Genomic DNA, 22,412 nt, shown 5'->3' with positions numbered 1-22,412 from the left:
TTGGTTTATCCTATTTAGTGCATACAAGTCAGAGAGATGTTTGCATCACAAATTTGGATTTGGATTTGAATAGTGGTAAATGGGTCTTCACATTTGACTATTGTGGTTAATATGACCACTCATAGCATGTTTCCATATATCTTCATAAGAAATGTAAACATAATTAGCTCTTATTCAAAAATAATTTGGTTGTAAAATCCAGTGATTTCTAAATGTGTCCTCCATTTTAAGAAACTCAAATATGCAAACGTTCAAATTTATGGAATGCACAAATTCAGCACCAATTCACTTCAGAAGTATTCTTTGCTTTACCATAGGATTCACTCTAAGAGGCTTTCAAACAATGGGATTCTGTCACGCGTTTAAATGTTACTCACTTTGCAATAATCAGACACAACCCTCAGGAAATGCAGTGGCACCTCCACGAAGGCAATCATCTCGTTATTGCGTGATTATTTTCCTGTCTGTCTCTCATGCTCACTGTGAGCTTCTTAATGAATTTTATCTTGCTTATCTTTGTTTCCTCAGGTTTTAAATACTTGGTGCCTAATTAATGCCCGAGCATTTGAAGGAAATTATTGGATTCTTACACATCTCTGCATTCCTTGAGGTTCCTAATACATCATGCCCCACCCCATATTCAAATATTTATTAAATGAATATCCTTGCTGCAGAGAGGCAGATAACTCTGTATTATGATGTATGAGTACTGCATGGCTGTGGAAGGAAAATGAGGGGTTTGAAGGTTCCTTGGATATTTCTTCTAGTTGTAAAATAAGAATGACCTTTGCAACTCCATTTAGGTGCAGCTGCTTATGAGTTACGAGGTGTTCCTTGTGGAGAAGACATTTCCTGTTGCCTGCTCGCCCTCAGAAGACCACAAAAGTTCTTTGTAGAAAAAATTACACTTTCCTAGTCCACTGAGGGTTACCCATGTCAGGTGAAGTTTTATCATTGTCCTTAGTGCTGGAAAGAATTACTTTAGGGATGTTTCAGCTCATTACTTCTGGTCTTCGTCAGCTGGTCTCTGCGGCGGTGGCCTTTACGCTGCACGGGCAGGCTCTCTCTCTCTCTCTCTCAGTATCTCCTCTTACTCTCTGCCCACGGAAAATGGAGTCTGTAGCCTGACAGTAGAGCATGACTCAAGACATCCAGCATCAGCAGACGGGAGATCGTGGGACTGGGTGATGTTTGCATGATTTCAGAGAAGTTTCCCTCTCCTTTTTATTCAAAGATTCATTTTGTTGACTTTTATATATAACCAAGAATGACTTTTCCAAAATCAGTTAGTTACTGGGAGAGAAATGCAAGGTAGACCCATGTAGTACATGTCTATGAGCACATGGTACGGGTGTGTGTGTACTTGTCTCCAAATTAAATCCTGATACTTGGGCAAATAACCACGAGTTGGGAAACACAGAATACCCAGAGAGATTTCCACGCAGGATTCAGACTCTACTACAGACTCTCATGGCACAGCTGTGCGACGGAAGCAAAAGACACTGTGGACTTAGCTCCTGCGACGAGGGGCTGGGCTCGGAGGCTGGGCTGAGTCTCCAGGCGTTTAGCTGGGTGATTGGTTCTTTGAGCTGGTGCATTTAGGCAATGCCGTTGAACCTGTGCGCATGAGGCTGGAGTTCACTGACCATCCGTTCCCACCTCCCAGCCCCTCTCCTGACCTCCTCAGCCTTACCATGGGGGTGGGGTGGAAGGGATTAGAGTGAAATCTGACACCCATTCTTTTATTTACCTCATTGCGATCATCCACACTGTTTTACTATATTGATTTCATTGTATTTAATTCCCATTTTCCAATCCCAAGAGAATTTAAGGAAGTGAGTCATAAAATCTCTCAAGATAGCTGGTCGGACTACCAAAGGAGGGGCCCTTGTTCACAAGGATGACGGTACCGTTGTGTCCTCTTTAGATCATGTCGATCACACATCCTGTGAAGCTGCCCAGACGGTGTTAGTAGCTGGGACTAACTCTGGCTTTGTCTCGGCTTTATTGTTTGATACCACTGTGGGACTGTGCAAAGCGAATTGGAATCGCCAGCCTCATCATCATGTCCTGAAACAAGAGCATCTGTTTCAAGTGAGAAACACTCACTGAGCGGGCCCACAGGAAGGAACTGTGAGGAGGAGCCCAGTTCCCAGGCCCCGCGGGCCTTTCACTACAAACAGGAATCCGATTAAACCTGTGAAGTTGTCTCTCCTTTCGGTGGGGGCAGCTGATAAGTACTTAGCCCAGCACCGCTTCAGAAGTTCAGCCCAACGTATTTAACTTCATTCAACCAAAAATTTAGCTATCTTGGGCCACACAGTTTCAATCGACTGTTTCCGGTTCACTGCTTCTGGCCCCGAACAGCTACACAGCAGATAAACGTCCTGTTTTATCATTCTTTCCCCATTCCCAATTTCTGTTCTTCAGACCCCTGTCAAATAAAGTACTCAGTTGCAGCATTCCCTCCTTCCAACCCACCTCCTCCCCAAAAAACCCTGTATAAGGAAAACACTGAAACAAGAAAGTCAGGTCCAACTAGCTACGGAGGCATTGACGAGAAGGATGCAGAATTTTAACGTTGCATGAATTTTCCATTTAGGATGGTCACGAACATGGACCAGCTAGTCCTCAGTTTGGCAATTCTGTCTGTTTTGTAAATAAACCTGAAACACGAATGAAAATGGTTCCTCTAACGAGAGCCAGTCCCCAGGGTGGTCCCTGAAATTTCAGCGTGGGTGGATGGGGAGGCTGAGGGGATTTCCAGGCTGAAAGAAGACAAATCTGCCTTCCTCTCTTCTCCTCCAGTCGGTTGGCTGCAGGCTCTGAAACAGGAGTGATGGACAAGCTCTCTGCTTCTCCGCAGGAATCCCGAGCCTGCCAGCTCGCTCACGCTGATGTCCTCTTCAGGCCTCGCTCACCTCCACATTCCAGTCAGCAGCCGTTCTTCAGGGTCCCATGTTCTGGATGTGAAGCCTCATTTCCCTCCTGAGATTCTTTCCTATTCTTGGCTCTCCAAGAGCTCGTACTTTCCCCATCTGTCAGGGTCTCTCTTCCCTGGAGGCCCAGTGCCAGCCCGGCTGCATGATCACATGCCCAGCCCACAGCAGCCTTTCTCCAAAGCTAATCCTGCTCTCCACTGAAAAGGTGGACCAACTCTGAGTCTGCGGCACAGGGAGGAGGCATTCGCAACTGCAAAGTGTCGCCCCCCACCGTCTACTGACCGACTCTGGGGGGAGAAGAGAGAGGTCATCCTCCTGGGTCACGTTCCTGCCAACTGTCCCCTTCCTGTCCAGAGTCCATCGGAACCTTCCAGTCACTCATTTAACAGTTTGTAAAGATGTTCACACGGATCGTCCACTGTACTTTTGCTGTTATCTCTTTCCTGCTTCTCTCCCTCCTCCTCCCATTTGCTTTGATTACAAAGTGGATTAAAAACAGACACACAAAACCAAACAAAGCAAAAATATCAATCAGTTCTGGGCAGAGAGGATTTGTGCCAAACTTTGAATATTTCCCATGTCAATATTTCCATTAAGAAAGAGAGCTGTTCTGTCACTGAAGAAGTTGAGCAATTACTGTCGGCACAGGTTGTCCTGGTCCTGATAAGATGGATAGAGCATCCGTCTATGCCAGGGGCCGACCTACCTGGGATCACGTGTAGATTTTAAAAAAGCATTCCTAACAATAAAATACAAAGGTTTGGGGTGATCTACTTTCGATATAAATTACGATGGTTTCAAAGCTGCTCTGACAGCCTCCCTCTCGCCCTCTCTCGTTCTGACACAGTCTCTTGAGACAGGAAGGATGCTGATGGCCGAGGAGAAAGAAGGCATGTCACACGCATGATCGTCAGCCTTCATGAGTTCTGTGGCCCAAACAGGTTGAGAAGCACAGCGATCTAGAATCAGTCAGCATCAGCCAGAAACCACTGTCTTGACCGCCATTTCCGGGGGGTTAAACGCCACTCTGCTGCCATCGACTGTTTCCTGCGACACGTTCACCCTCTGACTGCTCCTGGATGCTCACATCCAGGCTGTTTTGATCATGGTGGCGCTGCTTGTTTCTTTCAGCCAGATTTGGGCCTGAATTCAGCCAGAACTGCACAGCTTTGGACAGCAGGAACATGCCGTTTACCAAGGACGTGGCTTGTCCTGAGGGCTGTCCCGCGGGACCCTTCCTGCTGCTCGCTCACTCTCAGACCAGTCGCTGAAGTGAAAACAGAGATGGTCGACCTCTAACATGTCCTGACTGCTCACCCTCTGCCAGGATGTGTCTCATTTAATCATTAAAGCCTCGCTGCAACATGGCCCTTCATCTACGTTCCCACCTCCCAGGGAAGTCAGGTGACATGTCCCGTACACACGGTCCCTGGCAGGACCAGGACGGAAACTCAGACGTTCGACCTCGAACTCCTGGGTGTCGCCACATGGCCTGTTGTGGAGTGTGTGCACCTGCGAGTCTAGAGGGAGGGGAGACATTGGCTGGGGCTTGTGGGGGGGTTCCCAGGCGATACAGTGTCTCTGGGAACCAAGGTCAGGAGGAAAGCGGCTATGCCACCCAGTGGGGTCTGGAGAGACAACAAGTGTCGTTCCACCAAGCCTCACGTGACCCGTGAGGTCAAGGCCGTCATCCTTGTTTTACGATGAGGAAACGGGGTCCCGGACACCTGCCTGTGGTCTTGCTGGTCAGCTACAGGCCAGGACCCAGACGAGGCCTGCCTGGCCCCACTGTGATTTCAAGTTCCACTCCAGCTCCCCTGACGATGCCTTCCCAGGGTGAGAGACAAGACAGACACGGGTTCAGTGGCACCAAAAAGGCACACAACTTACCCTCAGACTCACTGCTGCTGAGAGGGGGCACCATGGGGACCAACCTTGGGGACCAACCTTGGGGACCGACCACAGTCTGGGGGCAGAGGTTCCCCTCTTGAACCCCGACCCAAAGGTCATGATGGTCCTCGTTCAGACACCTCCCCACCCCATCAGCTCAAGGTCACATTGACATGTGCTGGAGGTCACAGTCCAGGGCCACTGCCATAGACGTCACATCCCTCGAGTCCCCATTTCGTTGCCCTCAACCTCACAGGAGCTCAAGGCAGGTCTTTCCCTTGGGAAAGCTGCCCATTTTACAGATGAGGGACCCTGAGGCTCTGCGTGAGTCGTTCAAGGGCACCAGCTGGAAGGGGCAGAGCTGGACTTGAAGTCAAGGCTACTGACCCCAGTGTGGCTGCTGGTGACAGCAGGAAGCCCCACATGGTCATCCTCGGGGCACCTCAAACTCGGCTGTCTAGAACCAAACCTTTAATTCTGCCCCCTCCCCCAGCACACATCACCGTCGATCCCACAGCTGGCAAACAGCTCACATTCTCAGAACGACCCAGCAGCTGCCCACTTGCAGCCACTCAGTGCACATGGCACACTGGCCCTCCTCCGCCGGGCACGGGTCCTCCCTGTGCCTTTCCCCAGGTGTCCGTCCCAGTCCTCTGGGGGAGGGTCCCAGACCTGGCAGTCAAGCTTCCTCCTCCGTGAAGGCTTTCCTTCCCGGATCCATCAGAAGCAATCCAGCCCTGCCTCAGCGCCCGGCTGACGGTCCCACGACATGGGCTCTCGGGCCCAACAGCCGCTGCACTGTTGATGCCATGTCCTCCTGTGGGGCACTTGTTTCCTGGCCCTCGGGGGGGTCCAGACGGGGACGCTATCTGATGGCCGTTGAACACCCCATCCTGGGCAGGCTGAGAGGAAGCGCTGGCTGCTGCTGGGCTTCTGCTGGAGCTGCCCCCTGTGCTCCTGCCTGGACGTGCAGGGCGGCCTTGCCTCGGGGATGAGTCCTGCGGGTAGGAGGCTGCGTGGCTGCACAGCTGCCTCCGCTGGCCTGTTGGTCCATACTTCAACTCATGTTTCTTGGCTTTGAAACCCAAAGCGATATCCCACGGATGCCGCGGGCCACTAGTTTGTTTCACAGAAGCATTGTATTCTCTCCGATTTCTCCATTTAGATAACTGAATAGTCTACCCCACACCATGCAATCCTAGAGTTGTTTTACTGAATACTTCTTTCACTGAAATTGTCAGGAACGAAACACGGTTCAGACATGGGGACTTACACTGGAGGCAGAAGACGGCTTCCACCCCCGCATTTATTTTAATTACGACCAGAGGGAAAAAGCTCTGCATTAAGAAAACGTCTCTCATGCTTGGTGTCGGTATGGTAATTTTTGTTCTGTAGGCTCATAACTTCGAGTACTTGAGTGAACTCACAATTCCGCTGAGTGCATTAATTTAGAGAAATGCATTTTAAAAATGTTTAATTGTGGTGCAATTGTTACAAACCATGGTTCTGCTTTCCATGCATCGCTAAGCTCTCACATGTGGGGATGAGGGGTGACAAGTGTGGAGGGAGGATAGGATAAAGATCTGGGAACAGGAGCTCGTTTCTCCAAGCCGAGACATGAAGGGAAGTGACATTGTGAGCACAGGCTCCCCTCCAACGCTGGGACAACTGAAGTAGTCACTGCATTTTACTTAAAAATGCAGCCACCTGGGGCCAGGCCCATGGTGTAGTGGTTATGTTTGTGTACTCCGCTTCAGCAGCCTGGATTTGTGAGTTCGGATCCTAGGCATGCACCTACACCACCCTTCAGCCATGCTGTGGCAGCGTCCCACATATAAAATAGAGGATGGTTGCTCCAGATGTTAGCTCAGGGACAATCTTCCTCAGCCAAAAAAAAAAAAAAAACAAAAAAACATTACAGCTGCCTAAAGAAAGAATGAGTCCTGAGAGGGATCAACAGGGTCTGGACACAGCTGAGTCCTTGCACTTGAGAATGTTCCAGAGTGTTTGAGTTTGAGGGTGGATAGAGGTATGAATTGCCTTGGGATGGGATCTATTTAAACAAATTTTAACATTCAGCCCATCCCCGGGCCTCATAAAGTATCTTTTGGTGCTAAGGAGACAAAGTGAGAGAAAAGAGTGTCAGAGGGAGAAGCACATGGGGATTTTCTCCCTAGTCTCTCTCCAGACGCCAGCACGCAGAGAGCAGGCAGGTCCCCAGGACCCGGACACGCCGACCCAGTTGCTCACAGAGCATCACCTGGTTGTCTCCCACCTGCCACGTCCTCAGTTTCTCCTTTGGTTTGGAAAGCTAGATTTCAGTGGAAAACCTCACTGGGCTGAGAAAAGCAGTTTCGGGCTAATGCTGCAGATTGCGTGTCATTGTGGTGGCACATTTGCGTCTGTTTCTCTTAAATGTCATCGGAAAGCGGCTGCTGGCACATTGCGCCTGTATGTGTATATGGGGCTGGCATACGGGTGCCTTGCACCCGGTTTATTTGCATAGAGTATGAGAGCTGGAAGTGAACACCCAGCCTCAGTCCCTTCTTTCCAAGACGAGGAAACTGAGGCTGGGAGGAGCTTGTGGGTCCGTCAGCATCGCTGCCTCCTTCCCAGCCAGTCCAGCCCCAGCCCGGCACACGAGAAGCACCTCCCTCCCCCCAGAAACGGGAACAGAGGAGCAAATCCACGTTTCTCTCTGAATGCTCACCCTGCCCCCTTCAAGGCCTCCCGACGGCCAGTCACACTGAGGCCGCACACAACCCACAGCCGGCATCCCAGAGGAAGAATGACAGACCCTCAGGTGGTGATGACTTTGTGCCCAGGGCTGGTCAGGTACTTTACACCCATTAGCCCCTTTCATCTCCCCGCCCTTCCGTGAAGTGGATGCTGTCATCTTCACCCCACTTCACTGGTCAGGAAACCAGGGCTCTGAGAGAGGAAGGGCTTGGATCCTCTGCAAGTGGGGCCCAGCGGTGGAAGCCGTGCCACCCTCTCTTCCCCAAGAGAAGAGAAGAGGCCGGGTTCTCCTCCCGAGCCCAGGACGGCCACCTTGTCTTCTCTCAGCTGACCTGAGGGAAATGCGAACTCCGGGGCTCGTGGCCCAGGAGCCGGTTCCTAAGCTCAGCTCTGCACACTTTGCAAAGATCCCGGGGAAACGGAGGGCGCTTCCGTCGGGCCCAGCACACAGAGAGCGTTGCACAAATGTTTGCTGACACGGCGCTTATACAAGATTTACTCCCCTAGGGCCACATGCCCGCAGAGCACCAAATACGCTGCTCGCTGCTCGTGTACACAGGATCGCTGATAATGGGAACCGAGTAGGCTCGGGGTAACTGAAAAGTGGTGGGAAGGGAGAGGGAGAGGAGAGGAGAAGAGAAGGAGGGAGAGACAGAGAAAGAGAGAGAGATAGGGAGAGACAGAGACAGAGAGGGAGGGGGAGGGAGAGAGGGAGAGACAGAGACAGAGAGGGAGGGAGAAAGGAAACTCGCATCCGGGACGCGCGCACAGGCTGCGGTGTAGGCGCATGCGCACTGGGTGAGGCGGGGGAGTGGTTGGGGAGCGGGGAGCGGCTGCAGAATCGCTTCCACAGGGAGAACATCCCCACTGCTTCTCAGCTCCAGGAAACAGCCTCGACGCTCCTCGAGAGGCCACAGTTACCCGAGTCACTCAAGTTTCCTCAGGAAGTGGTCCCAGGGGTCTGGGCTGTGGGTTCCCCAGATGGGCCCCAAATTGCAGAGCTCGGGTCTCCCACGAGAAGATCCCGCACCTGGCAGGGCAAGTGGTCGGAGGTCGGTCCCTGCATGGCACTTCTGACACCCTGGGGCGTCCAAGTGAGCCCATCGGGGGTCTGCGTCACAGTCGGGCGACCCTCCCTGGCAATCCTGCTCTCATCCTTCATCCTTCACTCACCTTCTCCCTTCTCACCCCCAGAAACCGCCTGCACCCAGAACTCCATCTTAACAGCTGTTCCCCGGAACCTGAGCCGACAGTGGAAGAAGCACAAGTTTAAGATCGTGAGGCCCAAGAGTGGCAGGGACAAGAGGCGGTCCAGGGTCCAAATGCCCTCTCTTGGACCCAGTTTGCATTCTCCTCCACGCACCGTCAACATTGTTAGGGAGGTTGCAGGGCTGGTCAGCACCCCACGAAGCTTGAAGTGCCTGTGGAGCTCCCCACTCCACGATGACACCTAAGGGCCCACCTTCCCGAGTGTAACTCCTGGGGTCATGAGGGAGCAGAGACAGGCGAGCAAATGAAAATAGCCCAACACCCCCCACAGCACGAGGACAGTGCAGAGGGCTTGGTCACAGCTGGGCAAAGGAGCCCAGGGTCTGCAGGGATCCTGGGTCTGCAGGGAGCAGACCCTGGGTGGGTGGCAGAGGCAAATGGCAACCTTGGAACCCTCCCTCCCTCGTGTTTCTTCCTGGGTTGTTCCTGGGCTCCTTGCACCTGGGAGGCAGTTCTACCCTCTCTTGGGTGTTCGTTTTTGCTTTCTCTGGCTCGCTTACATGTTGGCATTCTCCCACTCGCCCTCTTTTCTGCTGTCTCTCTCCTTTTCAGTGTAACAATGTGTCCCCAAGGAAGAAGGGACCCAGCCATGCCAACAAAGCCTGCCGTCCGCACAGCAAAGCTGCAGCCTCTCCGCTGACAAAGCCGGGCTCCCCACGTGGGAGCTGTTGGCAAGCTCCCCGCCGCTTCGTAGGGGTCAGCCGAGGAGGGCTCACCTGACACAGAGGCCTCTGCCTCCCTGAGCTCTGGGGTGAGGACCCGGATCTGCGGGACACAATGCCATGGTGGGAGTGGGCCCCTCGCCCTAGGAACCCCCTTTCTGCTCACATGGCCAAGCTCTGTGATCCCTCAAAGTCAGCCAGCAAGCTCCTGTCTCCTGCTCACGTGTTTCTCTGTGTTTGGAACGAGCACCACGCACCTTGTGTCACTCCTACCGTGCCAAGTCACGCATTGCGTGTTGACGGAGTGTGTTCCGTTTCCTCGACAGGCCTGTAAAGGTGCTGGGGTCTTGAAGGATAGGCACTGAGGGCTCCTTCACTGCCCTGGGGAGGTCTCTGCCCTCTTTGTGATCCTTCTCTTGGCTCCACACTCACCTGCTCGGCTCTGGGCAAAGGACGTGACTTTCCACACCTCAGTGTCCTATCTGTACAACGGGGATGTGCATAGTCACCTCCAAGACTGGACGACGCTGGGATGTGCTCTTTCATGTAAAGCACCTGGAATAACACGTGGCACAGAGCAGGTGCCTGACGAACATTAGCTCCTCATGTCACTGCTGATCATCATCATCATCACTGTTGTTAGCAGTGGCCATCAGAATAGCGAGAGAAGTGGGAAAGCTTGGTTTCTAGACTCTGCCTAACTAATCGGCAGTCATACTAACTATAATAAAAAATGCCAAATGCAGTATTGGGAACAGGCTTAAATACATATTTAACTCTTACTTAAATTGCATGCAGTTGTTTTAGAAGGAAGTAGGATGGCAGAGGCTATTGTATAAATGGATACTGTACATTGTAGGCACATTGTGTCAGCGTATGCTTGTAAGTGCATGTTGTGTATACATTGTATAAATGTGTATCATAGGGGCCAGCCTGCTGGCGCAGTGGTTAAGTGTGCACGTCCCACTTCGGCGGCCCAGGGTTTGCCAGTTTGGATCCTGAGTGCGGACATGGCACTGCTTGGCATGCCATAAAAAAAATAAATAAATAAAGTAGAGGAAGATGGGCATGGATGTTAGCTTAGGGCCAGTCTTCCTCAGCAAAAAGAGGAGGATTGGCAGCAGATGTTAGCTCAGGGCTAATCTTTATAAAAAAAAAATGTGTATCATATAAATATATATTGTATATACATTGCACATTACATATGTTACATATAAATGTATTGTCAAGCATCTAACAAGCCTTCAATGCCCTCATTAAGGAGGGTTTTTTAGAAGATTTTTCCCCATGTGATGACAGTGAAGTGACCTATCGCTGTAGTCTCGCTGTCAGTGCCTCTTCTGAGGAAATAAGGAGATGAAGACAGCCCGGTGAAGCTCAGGGTCGGCTGGACCTGCGGGAAGGTGTCTTCCTTCTGTAAAAGGCCGCCTTTGCTTCCTCATGGACCACAAGAGGGTGTGTGGTCACAAAACCCAGGGGTAGTGGAGGTGTCGAAAGGAAGAAGGCCGCTTGAATAATTATGGCTCCACCAGGGCAGCGTGGTCACAGACGAGCAGGAAAACAATTACCGGGAGGCAGACAGGCTTCCGGGACCGCAGAGCCCCTGGGACCCCTACCGCTGGAGTTCAGAACCACAGCCGGAGGCCCAGAGAGGCAGGGCTGCCCCAGGGCTGCTGGTGGGAAACAGCAGAGCTTTACGTGCCCCCAGTGCTGCCTGGAAGCCTCGGCTCGAACAAGGTGCACCTGCCCGGGTGTTGGCAGCGTCTGCCCGAGGACACTTATCCGAGCCAGCAGGGCGAACAAGGACAGTTGGGGTTTGATTGTGTTTGTTTTGGGGGAACTCTTACGTGGTGACCATTTTAAAGCCCCTTCTTAAGAAGGCATCACGATTCTGGATAACACAGCCATGTGCTTTCCCTCCTCTGTCTCCCTCCACCCTCCGCCGGTGACACTGGTAGCTTGGGGACATCTCCATGCTCTGAGCAGTACCGGGAGGTTGCGGGTGAGAACGCCATGGGCACCTGCAGCTGCCTCGGGGTGTCCTTGGGTACCAGCGTGGACAGCGTTAGGCTATTCCAAAGCCCGGTGTGTGTGGCTTCCACAGCTATTCGTTTTTAATTTAAGACTATTTAAAATTTGAGGACCCCTCTACTGCTAATTTGTTATGGCAATATTAATTAACAGTTTTGCTTTATAGCAGTTAGGATGCTGCTTCTGTTGAGTAAGATAGATTAGCAGGAGTATGAGATTAGAAACACAATCTGTAAAGTGGCCAGAGGCAGCTGGGGGTCACCTTGGCGTTTGGGAGAAGGACAGCGTGTTTGTGCAAACATCCCATTAGCGTCCCGCAGAGCAGCTGCTGAGAAAGCAGAGGACTTCGTCCCCCTGGTCTAATTCTGCGGCTAATTCTGGGGGCAGATTCCGTGAAATGGGATCGTGTACGGGAGCTCTGATCCAAATTTACTATAAAATGCTGCAACTTTAAAAAAATTGTTCATTTCCATCTTGTTATCAATTCCCATGGTTTCTCCCTGTCCTGGCAGTAATAGCCACATGAACAGGGGACAGAGCAGGATGCGGGTCAGGCAAGCTGGGCTTGTGACAAATGGCCGGGACCGAAGCCTTGGGCGTGGGTTCCCTAAAAAAACCTCAAAAGGCTTCGTGGAAGCAACTAACCTTTATGACCAGTTTTGTTTTGTTTTTTAATTTTTTTTTTGGTTTGCTTTTTGGTGAGGAAGATTGGCCCTGAGCTAACATCTGTTGCCAATCTTCCTCCTTTTTTTTCTTTTTTTCTCCCCAAAGCCCCAGGACATAGTTGTGTATCCCAGTTGCAGGTCATTCTAGTTCTTCTATGTGGGATCCCGCCACAGCATGGCTTGATGAGTGGTGTGTAGGTCTGTGCCCAGGATCCGAACCTGTGAACTCCAGGTCACCAAAGTGGAGTGTCTGAACTTAACTGTCATGCCCCCGGGCCAAGCCCCATAGCCAGTCTTTAAATGTGTTCCCTCTTACTCTGGGGGAAAAAACTGTTTTAATTGCTTTGACTAAATCTTTGAGACACTGTTAATACCACTGCAGCCTGACATACAAATTAAAAAAATAAATTAATAAAAAATAAAGGGGACCTTTAAGGTAAAAGAGCAACTTAGTGAACTTGTTTGTTCTCAAATGGGGGGCCGGGGTCCACGAGAGACCCCCCTTTCCAGAGTTAGTATGACTTTTACTCACTTTCTTTACTCCCGTCACAATGAACGTTCTTCTCTTCTCTGACCAGTTTCCATGGAAAGGAAGTGCTGAGATATAGGCCTCTCTGGTTGAATTGAGTGCTTTTATGAATTCAACTCTTTTCATGCGAGGGGTGGGAGGTGAACACTGAAGAGAGATGCAGATTTTGTGATTTCATCTATTTTTCTTTCTACCGTGATGTTTCCAGGTAATGAGTATTCATATTCTGATACCGTCTCATGATGACTTCCAAGGATCTTGGTAACCCAGGAGTCCTGTACCAGGAGGATGCCCCAGCCATAGACCAGGAAAACATGAGGATTTGGGCTGCCTCCTGGTCAGCCTCGTTATCCTCATCTGATAACTTGTCACTGACATTTGCGGAGTGCCCAGCCTGTGTGTCTCTGTGTGAGCCTTACACACCCACTCGTTCAGGTCTTTAAAGAATTTAACAAAGTCTCGGTCTCAGCACTCTGGCTAAGAGACCTTAAGTCAGATCTCATGAAATTGAAGGAAATTAGCTGGTCTGGTCCTGAGAAACACCCCTGGGTACAGGAAACGGTGAAAATTAGATCCTGGAGAAATCAACACCAGCAGTTTTAATCCTTATTGAGCATATTACTCTTCAGAACCTACTCTTTCAGAATCGACACTGGAAGCAATTCTCCACCGCTTTACCTTTACTGTTGGAAAGTGGCTTGCTCCCTGCAGTCTTCCCCAGAAGGGCTGACTCAGAATTGTCTTAAGGACAGAGTGAGCACCAGCGGGCTGAGACCCCGCTCTGCAGGGTGAAGCCAAGAGCGGCCCCGAGATGGGGTTCTGAGTGGCACAGGTCAGAAATGCAGCTCCAGGTCCTCACCTGTGCACCTGCTAGATTTCTTGCAGCAAGATCCACAGCGGCATTTGAAACACACTCCCCGAATGACTCGTGCACTGTCACAATTGAAGTTTTTCTCACTGAATATTACGTAGAGAGGGCACCCCCACTAGGGAGGGTCCTGAAGCTCATTCACACGGACCAAGCCTTTGGTTCAAAGCATTAGACACAGACACCATCCCTTAGTTTGCTTCTGAGAACCAGACTCCTGGTTTATCGTCCTGCACACGGAGGACGGCTCTGTGTAGGGCAGGACCCAGACTTTGGGCAGAGAAGGTTAGCGTGGTCAGTACCCAAGTTCCAGAGATCGCGTTGCCCTGGCAGCCAGTGCTGATGCCATATTCCCCAGTGGACTCGAGCAGGGTCCTCTTGGCTCGGCAGTGGAGGGGGGACCGCATTTTCTGGGAGCCTAGGTGGGGTTCTTGGAACCCTGGCCAGGGCCCGGGGGTGCCTGGTGCAGGATAGGGAAAGGCCAGGCCTCGGGGGACTTAGAGCTCCAGACCAGTGCCAGCAGGATGAGCGTCTACATGGGCAAGAGGAACGCTGTGTAGACGGCACTGGGCACGGCAAGAAAGCAGAGCAGCATTGACAGAGCTTCTTGGAATCTGCCTTTTAAAGATCAGTCCCTGAATCCAGACCAGGATTTGAATTTAATAGGGCCGCTGATGGCACCCGGTCCTGAGTCCCCCGACCCACTCAGCCCCATCAGCCCCGGGTGCAGGGCGAGGGGACCGGGTAATGAGCTTCGGGGACGCAGTGCCTGGCATGATGGATGGCGCACAGCCCTCACGCCGCTCCTCGCCCTCCATCATCTGGTCGGGGTGGTTAGCGGACTGTCAGAGAAAAATAATTTAGCGGAGTGGCTTTAACTGATGTGCTGCCTTCTGGGGTCAAACGACTGTTACAAAGCACTCGAGCCGCCTGGTCCTGCATCCGGGGGCTCAGGGCTGACGACAGGAGAGAAAAGGGGGCTGGCCTAGGCTGGATGACATCCTCCAGCTTTCGCGTGGGGTGGGGTGAGAGGGCGTGGGAAGAGGAGAGCCGTGTTTCCTACCAACCAGGAAAACGCCGGCCGTGGGGGGTGGCTCCTGAAGCCTCAGGCTGGACTCTGAGAGGGACACACCGTGGCCACCATGGGGGGACCCGCTCCGGGACAGCGGCGAGAAGACAGGTGACGTCGAGGCCTGGCAGCCTGGGCACTCATCCGGGCTGCGGGGCACAGTGGAGGGTTTAGGTTATGGATAACGAAGAAGCAGGATAGGGAGGAAAAAGAGGGGAAACGGGAGCAGATGGAGGCTTGGAAGAGGGAAGTACGGTTCCCTGACTTCCGGCCGGGAGGGTCTCGAGGACTTAGAGCTATCTGAGCTTTGCTGCAAACATCAATTTTCCTTGGATTGTATGTTATTCGAGGGTGGGTTGAAAGGCAAGACGGATGAGCTTATGGTCTAAACCCCTCCAACCCACTCCGTAGATTTTTCATTGAATATTTGAAAATAAATGAGGGAATTAGGGGCAGACACAGCAGGAGAAACAGCCGTCCCCTGACTGGGGCTCCTTGTTAAGCAGGATCCCTCTCTCCCTTGACCAAACCGTGAGGGGCAGACCACGCTCTCCCTTGCCAGTTGTCCCTGCTGAGACATTCATTGAATGAATGAATGAATGCATGCATGCTTGCTCCTAGCTGTGACTCAGCAGCAGGGGTCTGTCCACACCATTTTGCTGGGTCGCTGTGGGGTGTTCCGTGTGCTACCTGAGGCCCGGGCGGCACCCTGTGTTCTTCAGCAGACCCGCCACCTCTCCGGGCCATGGCAGACTCTCTCCTGGGTGCTGTGAGGACCAAGCCGTGGCAGCAACAGCTGACAAGTCCTGGGTCCTCATCCTGCATCCCGCTCCCCTCCCGCCTCCTATGTAGAGCGTTTCCTTCCACCATTGGCACCAAAAGTGCAGAAGGATAATTTCTTGAATCTAATAAACTAGCGATGCCCATGAATAACTCTCAGAAAGGCAAGAGAAAGGATAATTTTCACAAATAAGCCGTTACCAGACACACAAGGATGAGGTGGTTTTAAAAGGGTGTGAGAATAGGTCCTGACACGTGGGCGGGGCTGCAGAAACGTCCCTCGAAGGAACGAGGGTGAACTAGTGTCAGAGGCACCGGTCCCTCTGGCTCCCTCGGGCAACCCCCCCAGACACGCCACCCGCCCCGCCTCCCATGGGAATCACTGGATGAAACGATTCACATTCATCTGCTCTCTCCGGGCTCCCCAGCTGGAAACTCAACCCGAACCACGACCCAACACACGCATTTCACCTTGCGCTCCTTTCCCGCGGCTGCAGCCGGCACAGCCACCAGGTGGCCTAAGGGCCTGGCAAACTCGAGTCCTGGGGCGCCATCCTCCCTCCATAGACCGCTGCCCCGCCCCGCCCGCTCCTGCCCCGAGTCCGGCGGCGTCCTCCCCTCATCACCCGGTCCCTTAGCGCTCCCTTTACCTCGGCCAAGTGCGAGAGTGGCCTTCTGTCTGTACCTTCCCACGCCTCTCTCTCCAAAGGCTCGAGAGCCACTCCTAGGGAGGCTGGGAGCGGGGCCTTTGGTGGGAGGGCGAGGGCCGCTCCCCACCCACCGTGGCTGGAGCGGAGGGGTCCGCCCGCCGCCCCGTCACGCCCACGCCTCCGCGCATCCCGGAGAAGCCACCTGCGGGCGGCTACCTGCGAATTCTCACCTGCAGCAGGAGGCGGCTCCCGCTCCTGCTGGGGACGTGGCCGGGCAGCCGGATGTCGAAGAGGGCCTGGAGCGCCGCCTGCGCCGCCTGTCCCTTGGCCAGCTTCTTGCTGCGACCCGAGCCTTCGAACGTCCTCCCGTCCACGCGCACGGCCATCACGAAGCGCTTGGCGCGCTGCCGCTCGGCCGGCTCGGCGAGGCACACGTAGTGCAGGCCGGCGCGCAGCTCGTTCAGCAGCACCACCGGGTTGCTCTCGCCCGGGCGCGCCAGGTCCAGCGTGCGGCACAGCAGCCGCCCCCGCCGGCAGGCCGCGGGCAGCAGCTCGGCGTCGGCGGCGCGGCGGCCCGGGCAGCCCTCGCGGGGCGCCGCCGGCTCGAACTCCTTGAAGAGCGTGTCGGGGAAGTCGGCCTGGTCGGAGGTGAAGTCCGTGCAGGGCCCGGCGCCGCCGCCCATGGCCAGGTGGGCCTGGCAGGCATTGGGGAACTGCACGAAGGACCGCAGGGCCAGCTCGGCCGCGCGCATCTTGGCCTTCTTCTTGGTGGGCCCCGTGCCCTCGAACGTGAGCCCGTTCACCTCCACGGCCACGGCGAAGACGGGCGCGTGCACCGGGCCGGTCTGGGACACCATCCGGTACTGCAGGCCCGGCCGCAGCTCGTGCAGCTGGACCAGCGCGTTCTTGGGCGTCACCGACCACGACAGCTTCTTCCAGATCAGCTGCAGTTTGCAGAGGTGGCTGCCGTTGCCCTCCTCCAGGGGCCTTTTCCTCTTCACGCCTGGCGGCCCGCTGCGGACCCTGTCGCCCTGGGGCAGCGGCCCCGCCTCCAGGTTGCTCACGTTGCGGTTTTCCTTCACGTCTGCGCTGCTGGTACCTGCAGGTGAGAACAGACAGCCGTGACCCAGGGCGCCGGCAGCTCGCCGCTGGTGACAGATACTACTGGGGATGACCGCACTGCGACCCTGACCTCGGCGCCAGCCCTAGCCGCCAGCGCAGCCAACCAGGCTCACGAGTCGGGCTCCCCAGCTGGCGCCCACAGGAAGGGGACAGAGAAGTTACTATGGACCCGTGAAAGTGGGGCCCAACGCCCAGAAGGAGGAAGGACAGGCAGTCCTGAGCGGTTCCTGGAGAAGAGAGTGGGGAGTGGACGGGGATGAAGGTCGTGTCCCACTGGCACTGCTCCCACCTGTGGCTCTGAGTGTCACAGTGACACCACGGTGCTGAGCCCAGGCACCCTGCCCTCCTCCCAAAACTGCCCCCCAAACCGGATGAACGCGCACCCCCTCTCTATCTATGGCTCTGGGCAGTGCTGAGGGTCAGGGCGGCCTTCCCTGCGTGCAGGACGGTAATAAATTGTGGGGACATCACACACGCATCGCTGCCCGGCACTTATACACTTAATGAATCAGATCTGCGCACTTCAATGTGGGTGAATCTCCGAAATACAATGTCAGAGGACAAAAGCAACTTGCAGAGTCCACAGAGCACGGGGAATCAATGGTGTGAAGTATAAACACAGACTCCACGTATCTGCGGGTGCTCTGACACACGGAGAAGCCGACATCCACCGGCCCCGAGCTGAGGAGGCGGATGGGTCGCGGGTGGGCACGATGGCTTCACTTGCATCCGGTATGTTTTATTTCTTGTGCAAGAAAGGAACAGAAGTAAATTCAGCAAAACTATCATTTGCTAACTGTGGGTGGTGGGTGCGTGTAACGATGATTTAACTTTTCTGGACTGGCCGTCTTGGGCCTCTCTGCCGGTAAAGCGGCTCCATTTAGAAAACCTCGGCCGTGGAGCGTCCCCCTGGCCACAGGCGAGGCCCTGTTGGCTCTGCTGGCGAATGTGTGTCTGGAAGGCTAACCCTCAGTTTCCTGGGGACCCTCTGAAGAGGACGATGCTGAGACCCTTGGACCCTCACATTGGAACCTTCCCTGCTCCTCAGACCCGCTCTGGGTGGGGGTGGCACCACCTTCTTCCAGGAGAGCACCCGAGGCCCGAGGGGCTGCGGGGTTGCCCCGAGGTCAGGCGGAGGTTAAGCAGTAGAAATGGGATTGCATCCTGGTATGTTTGCTGTCGTGTGAAGGTGATTTTATGGAAACGAATGGTTCCGTCCTTTTCTTGGTCATTTCCAGGGACACCCTATTCTGGGCTCCGGGGAGAGAATGAGGACACCGAGCATCAGCTGCCATCAGCGTTTGGATGGACGAGGGAGCTGAGACAGCTGGGCCGGGCCCGGCCAGCCAGGACCACCACAGACGACCCTTTAAGGCCTCCGGTTTCTCCGTGGGAACCCTGAGTCACGGGCTCTGGGGCGGCTCTGTGCAGATTGTGAGTTTTTTTCTTGCTAAACAAGTGGGAACTGGAGGTGATTTTTACAGCTGGCCCACAGCCTAGAATGGATATGAGTGCTGGTCCTCCTTGCTCCCTGAAGTCAAGCAGCGGGGAGACCCGGCCCACTCGCCTCTCAGGGCGGCTGCTGGGGAATAAGAGCAGAAAGGCACAGTTTCACGGCACAGAGGCGCCTGGGAGAGGTGCCCTCCGCTGGAGATCGCTCTGTCTAGGTCTCACGGCTCTGTGGCCTCCAGCTCTGGGTGCGCCCTTCCCACCACCATCTCCTCTGGAGGGAAGGGCCCGCCGGGAGGGTGTGCCCGTTGGAACCTCCAGCCTCTGATTTGAAAGTGTCCTCTGTTTGCTGAAACCTCGGCTGCTCACGAGGGTAGTTCTTTCAGCTACGAGGTGATTCTGCTGGTGTTTTCTCCAGCAGTTTGCTTCCATAAAATATTAGGTTGGCAGAGGTAATTTTGTTCAAGAGCATGAACCTGGGTTTTATAAGTGAGAGGTGGAAGACATTCATTTATGGTTGATTTTAGTAGAAATAATTACCTTCCACATATCAAGTACTGAATGAGTCCCAGCCTCTCTTGCTCATCGTTCTCGGTCTTGGGCATGCACACAGCACAGAGATGTGTCATTCAGGGTCCGAGATTTGGGGTGAGGGTAGCAGAGCAGATTCACCACGCGGTTTCCCAAATTGAACATAAAGATGGAAAAAAAATAACATGCCAACCCCAAAGCCACATGCCAGATTGCCTAGAAATTGCTGGAGCTCTCTAATTTCTTATCGATTTCTCGCAGCGTGGGGATTGAGCGAGCCTGTCGTGTGATTAAAGTGGCCGGTGTATGGATGACCTCGGCTGCCTTTCGAGGTGGAAGGTTTATCTTGGAGAAACAGCCGATGCCTCCCCGACCTGCGCTGAACTCACCTCCGCGCTCTCCTCTCCCACAACTTGCCATGTCCCATGACCATCGTTACGACAGTTTGCCACGGCACGAGCCACAGTGGTCAGAGTGTGGCATGAAGACCCCTCCGATCATAATCATCGATTAATAATAATTGATACAAAAGCAGGTTTCCGGGCCTTATCCAACTGTGTTTTGTCCTGTCTCTGGTGGGCTCCGCCTTCTTTCTGGAAGTCGGCTCCAGGCCCCACGGACAGTGTGAGTGCTGGCTTGTCGTCTCTGCAGTGTGGGCGGGTGCTGGGTGCTGGCACCGAGCTTTGCTCGAACGGAACAGCCACCCTGAGCTTCGGTGAGAATCCGTGGAGATAACGTAGGAAGACTTCGTTCGGGATCTGTAGACTTGGCAGGCTCTGGACTGAGCGCCTCCTTGCTATGATGACTGACCCCGCCCCAAAGAGGGAGGAGGCTCCGAGCCTGTGAGGGGCGGGAGAGGAGAGGGTGGGCCCCGGGCTGCAGGGCCTGATTACACACAAGATTCCTTACTATTCCTTGTACCCTTGGCACAGGTCGAACGGACTGTTCACACCAGGATGTAAGAAGAAGTGGTCCTTAATTCCACTCTGGAATTCCTTCTCCAGATAACATTCCCCCAGTCACAGCTCGGAGACTGCAGTATGTGAAGCTGGAGTCGCTCTGCCAGACTCGCCTTCTCAGGTGAATGACCGGACACCTGCACGGAAAGGTTCGTCTAAGGGTTCACCTTTCCCCCACTAGCACTGTCTCTCTGTCTGCCCGTCTGTCCCTCTGTCTGTCTCTGTCTGTGCTCACACAGCCCTGGGACCTCAGCCCTGCAGGGGAATTCCAGGAAGTGGAGAGGGAGCAGAGTGGTGTGCTGGGTTTGGGGGCCCATGGCAGCTCCCCCGACTCCATCTGGGGCTCACGTCGTGTTCTTTCCTCCTTGGAAAATTTCTGCCTTGGATCCCAAATGCCTTCCCTCAATGAAGCCCACTCTTGAGGAAGCCGTGTGCACGTCCTGTGGGCACGTACCCCGTGCCCACGCTGGCGTGTTGCTGTGTGGCACACGGCAAGTCCCCTGACCTCGACTGTCTAACAAGAGGCGTCTGTGGGCTGCGACCTTTACGAGTCCTCTGCGGACAGCACTGGGTTTTCAGACGGTTGCATGTGTCCTTCTATTGTGGAAACTGGAAAAAAGCAGACAAGTGACTTCCTGTCCCATTGGACAAGAGCCACAGGTGCAGTGAGGGGACAATCCCCATGGATCCGAAGGCTGCCAGGCACCAGGAGAATGTCCGAGTCAGAGAGACACGTGGAAGGGAAGGTACACGAAATCAGTTCCATTCTGCTTTTCTCACACATGCGTCGTCTCTTGAGCCCCGTCTCTTTTTTGACAAAAAGTGTCAGCAGATGCAGGGCCATATCTGAAGTTCCAGCGCATAAAAGAATTGCATTTTGGGGAGAAAGAGCAGAATTTTATATTGGCACGGGTGTGGCTAAACTTTCATCTTCTGGGTGAAATGCATTCCTTCAGAGTTGAGTTCTAGGCTGCTTTGTGCATCGGCTGTCACCTCCTGGGGATTGTCGTTCTGCTGGAAGTGTGGGTGTCTGTCCCTGCCTGTGTGCACGTATGTGCGTCTCCTTCTCCCACTGACTCCCTCCCGGGGCCAGCGTTGTCTGGTCGTTATGCAGCCAGACGTCTCGAAGTTGTCACATCATTAAAGATTTTCAGCACTGCATCGCTAATAATGACACTGCGGTGTCTGCAGGTGGCAGGGGGCCAGACAACCCCCCATCCAGAGAAGCAGCTGTGTGGCCTGCCACGTCCACATCAGCCAGTGCCAGCTGACAGGAGCAGGTCTCTGTTCACACGGGGAGGAGGTCTTGCTGCTTTGGGCGTTGGAAGGGGTATGGAAGGGGTGCTGGGGCACAGGGAGGTGCCAGCCGCACAGGCCTGCTGACTCAGTTACAGAAGGCTCCTGGTCCTGGTCCTGGCATTACCGGTGATGCACAGGCCTCACGGCAGTGGCTCTCGGATCAGGCTTGGCATCAGGCGGAAGATGGCTTCCTTGCAAAGGCTTGTCACACACCATCCCGGAGCTGTGCCTGCGATGCACCTGGCTGAGGGTCGAGTGGGCGGGCCTCCCTCCCTCTGGACCTGTGCAAACAGCGTGGACTTGGCAGTCCTGTGGCCCTAGCTGGGAGTGGCTCTTCAGCCCCTCCTCGTGACCCCTGGGTCAGTAGTAGCCACAGACAGGGTGGGGCTCGGCAGTGATTTACTCCTTCTGATGTTCAGAGAAGAAAGCTTTCAGAGTTACCCGAAGTCTTAAAAATGTGGCATTGTCCCCGAGACTCAGCCAAATCCACCCTACTGATGGCTGATCCAGCTGGGCTGACAGGCACCGCCTTCTCTCAGCCAGAGTCTCTGTCCAGTGCTGACCCCCGATCCCAGCCCAGCCCTTGACACCAGGGGCTCAAGCTCCAGGGACAAGTGAGTGTTGACAGCTAGGGCCGTGGGGCCGCGGGGCGAGCATGGCGATGTCCTGAACTGTGAAACTCCATCCGTGGGCAGGGTCAACGGGCCTTCATGTGACACCAACCCAGGTGTTCCCATGCACAGGGTTATGAATAAAATGAAAATGGGACACTCCAAAGCAGGTCTATGTTTGCATCTACCTGCACACAAGCATATACACAACACATACCACACACAGCATACACACACACACAACAAGAGAACATAGATCACACATACAACACACACACACACAGAACATAGATCACACACCACACGCACAACATACATACATCACACATATAACACGTATCATGCAT

General features: G+C 54.0%; 1 protein-coding gene across 1 annotated transcript in view; it reads right to left on the bottom strand.

The window, feature by feature from the left end:
* ADARB2 (adenosine deaminase RNA specific B2 (inactive)) overlaps positions 1 to 22,412 on the bottom strand; it is a 455,777-nt gene that overhangs the window by 121,666 nt on the left and 311,699 nt on the right. Inside the window, exon 3 of the mRNA XM_070601050.1 lies at positions 16,325 to 17,193. Within this exon, the coding sequence (XP_070457151.1) occupies positions 16,325 to 17,193 (869 nt within the window). The remainder of the gene's footprint in view (positions 1 to 16,324; positions 17,194 to 22,412) is intronic.

This window comes from Equus przewalskii, chromosome 30, assembly GCF_037783145.1.
Source record: "Equus przewalskii isolate Varuska chromosome 30, EquPr2, whole genome shotgun sequence".
Taxonomy (NCBI): Eukaryota; Metazoa; Chordata; class Mammalia; order Perissodactyla; family Equidae; genus Equus; species Equus przewalskii.
This window is presented reverse-complemented; position numbering and strand designations above follow the sequence as displayed.